At 32.4% G+C, this 3,378-nt stretch overlaps 1 protein-coding gene across 1 annotated transcript in view; it reads left to right on the top strand.

Annotated features, from left to right (window-relative positions):
* LOC106466256 (sodium-dependent nutrient amino acid transporter 1-like) overlaps positions 1–767 on the top strand; it is a 28,183-nt gene extending 27,416 nt beyond the window's left edge. Inside the window, exons 13-14 of the mRNA XM_022394227.1 lie at positions 121–294; positions 414–767. Coding sequence (XP_022249935.1) covers positions 121–294; positions 414–596 — 357 coding nt within the window. The 3' untranslated portion in view covers positions 597–767. The remainder of the gene's footprint in view (positions 1–120; positions 295–413) is intronic.
* Positions 768–3,378: the final 2,611 nt, after the last annotated feature.

Raw genomic sequence — 3,378 nt, 5'->3', positions numbered from 1 at the left:
AACAGTACATCAAACTGACAGATTGTAATGTTGCTAGGTTATTTGTATCTATGGTAACGGTATTTTAATGACGTGAATGAGGGTAAATATGCATCTTTGTTTTTTTTACCTGGTTACTAGGTTATCTATATCTATGGCAACGTTATGCTGGGTATTAATCTTCGAAAGAGCGACAATGGGATCCCTCCTTGGGGAGAGGCTCTTGGATGGGGATTGGCTGCTGTAGCTTGGGTTCAGATCCCCGTGTGGATGGTGATCGTTGTGAACAGATTTCCAGGCGAAACCATAAAAACGGTATAGGTTTTACTGCTTTATTAATCACTTCTTACTGCACACTAGAATTATTTAAAGCAACTTCAAATGTCTTGTCGTTTATTTAATTTCTGATTTTAAATCTTCTGTAACAATTTCAGAAGTTCCTCTTGGCTCTTCAGTCTAAGAAAGAATGGGGACCCAAGAACTTGCTTGATAAATTGGCGTGGAAACAATGGCACAAAAACAAGACAGGGTCGGACAATTTAGCGTTTTATTGTAATCCCAAGTTTAGCGATAAAATTGACGACGAAAGAAGCGAGGAAATTGATATGCAAACCTAAAACATCGTATACCAATCAACAAATAGTTGTTTTTTGTGATGTATTTATTAATACTTGCAATAATGTTATCTGTTACTAAGAGCATATTTAACCATGTATTTTAAAACTTATACTACCATCAGAGACCTTTTAGTAAATAAAAAATATCCATAAATTTTACCCTCTGGTAAATAGTTGTGATCTTTGACTTGGTTAATAATTTTATACTGGAAGTTTCTCCATGATACGTATTTCGTTCGAGTGAGACAATGATTCCTTGTTTATTGTTTTTACCTAACTTAGGATGATTATCACGTTCACCCGGTGTCACTTTACTCCAACTTAGGAGTAACAACGAATAATAACGTAGTTAGAATAGCCATCGAAACTTTTGCGTGCTTGCAGCGCTTAAAATTGGGTTTCGATACCTGTTGCGGACACCAGCACAGATAGCCCATTGTGTAGCTTTATGCTTAACGATCAAACAAAAGTCACCGAAAAACTTAAAAAATTAATACTCCTCGTTTTGATATTTAATTTTAAGATTGATGGAAATATCCAGTTGATAACGGATATCAAAGCTTTGATATGTCTTTTGGATATTTTCACTCTTGTGATTCAGAAATTAATATAACCAAACTGCTATTAACATTTGCTGGAAAGTAACCCGCGTTCGTAATGCTCACAAGTCTTATAGTTACAATCATCGTTACCCCCACGTGGAAGTTTCATATTGTTTAAAAACCGACCAATAGATGTGAGCGGATGCTTTAATTGAAAATTTTGAGATGCCCTCTAGTGGTTATATATATAAGTATATGAGGTGTCAAAACGTGAAATTTATAGAACGTTATTTAAGATGGTTGAACCTAACTGTAATAATATTTAAACTATTTCATTTACTTAAAAATGGCTACAAATAACACACACGTTAAAATCAAACCAAATATTTGTTTTAAAAAATTCTACACCAAATAATAAAACAAATACTATTATACTTATCATACGACATCAGTATTAGGCCTATTACATTTTTAAACACTACATTATTAATCTAGTCCCTTAGGGAGTTTCAAATATTAGTGTATAATAAAAGTATTCCAACTCACACTCTATTTGTCATATCCGTTTCGCTCAATTCGGAGCTCTTCAGACTGGCTGGGATACAACAAATATTTGGATTGAGCGAAACAGCCTTCTAATAGGCCTAACACTAACGTCTTATGACAAACATAATTGGTTATGCTTTAGCTGCTGTTTAGAAGATTACATTGATCGAATCGGTACATTAAGGCGTTTCGGTTCTTCGGCGAAGCTTCGTTACAAACTGAAACGTCCTGGTGTTGAATTAATTTTCATTCTTCAGATAGATGCTGACGTTTTTCAGGCTTTTAGAGAAATACTCTGGTTCGTTCGTCAAATATAAATATGAGTAAAATTAAGACTGGAGAATTTATTACATTTTTTTTTCCTTTTGGTAAGCCCTCAATGGCTCGGCGATAAGTCTAAAGTCTTAAGACGCTAAAAATCTGGTTTTGATACCTGTGGTAGGTAGAGCAAATATAGCCCTTGGCTTAGCTTTGCGCCTCACAACAACCAATCCAAATCAGTTTGTGAGACAGTAACTATACGCGTTTCAGCATCGACATCTATCGGAATTTAAAGTAAATATTGCTGTTAATTAATGTAACAAACAAATACATTATTTTACAGCTTATAAAACATGACAAGCCTCTAAATATCATAGTTGTCCACTACGAGAAGACTTCAAGACATTTTCGTGATAATTAAAATTAAGAATAAAAATAGCAGTATCTTAAATTAAATGAAAATGTATATTTATTTATTTAAATAAACAACAAATTATGTGATACGTTAAATTAACAAGAATTTTCATAAATAAATAATAAGTTTTTCAATTATTTATACAAACTGTTTACTGTATCATACTCTAATTAAGAGAGCAAACAATTCCGTGGTGTTTCAAACAAACAAACAACATATGTTTGTGTAACTTTAAATAAATAATATATTCAATAATTATCTAAATAAATAGTAAATTACATGATATTTTACATAAACAATAAATTCCTATTTATTTATTAATTACACTTGGAATGAAAATTCTTCAATCGCATCACTGTCTGCGTCTTGGTGTAATCAAAGAGTGGTTGAAATTAGATTAATTCTTGTATATGAAAATATATCATATATATATATATATATACGTGTCGTTGTCACACAACATGTACAGAAGTATAAAACACAATACAAGTTGAAATACTATTTTAATAGCAGAAGTTCGAGAAAAACTTGGTTACAGCCAGAACTTAAGTTACGAAATAAAAAATTGTGTTGTTGTTTTTTAATTTAGTTTAGAGACCAATTATGAAGATAACTTCCACGGACAGTCAATCAAGTTTTATGCTAGGTTATAAACTGTTTTCATTGACGGAGTCTATCATCCAAAATATGATGACTTTTAAACAAATGCTACAAAGTAACGAGCTCATGACGTTAAATATTTATCTCCCTGACCGAAGAGATTCGAGGGGTAGGGGTGGATAAAGTGATGACGAGCCAAGTCCGTCAGACTGTAGACATTTACTTTCCTCACAATAACTTAGTTCTAAAGAACAAATGTCAAACTTAGCAGGACATTTCCATAAGGGAAGAACCCTATCTATATTTAGGGTTAATATAAGTTTAACATAACAGCAAATGTACAACGTTTCGACAAGGTTTTGTCATCATCAGGTACAAGTAGTTTATACTGACACAGATATATACATATATACAGTAT

The sequence above is a fragment of the Limulus polyphemus genome, unplaced genomic scaffold, assembly GCF_000517525.1.
Source record: "Limulus polyphemus unplaced genomic scaffold, Limulus_polyphemus-2.1.2 Scaffold2207, whole genome shotgun sequence".
NCBI classification, from domain to species: domain Eukaryota; kingdom Metazoa; phylum Arthropoda; class Merostomata; order Xiphosura; family Limulidae; genus Limulus; species Limulus polyphemus.
Note: the sequence above shows the minus strand (reverse complement) of the source record. Positions and strands in the feature narration are given on the sequence as shown.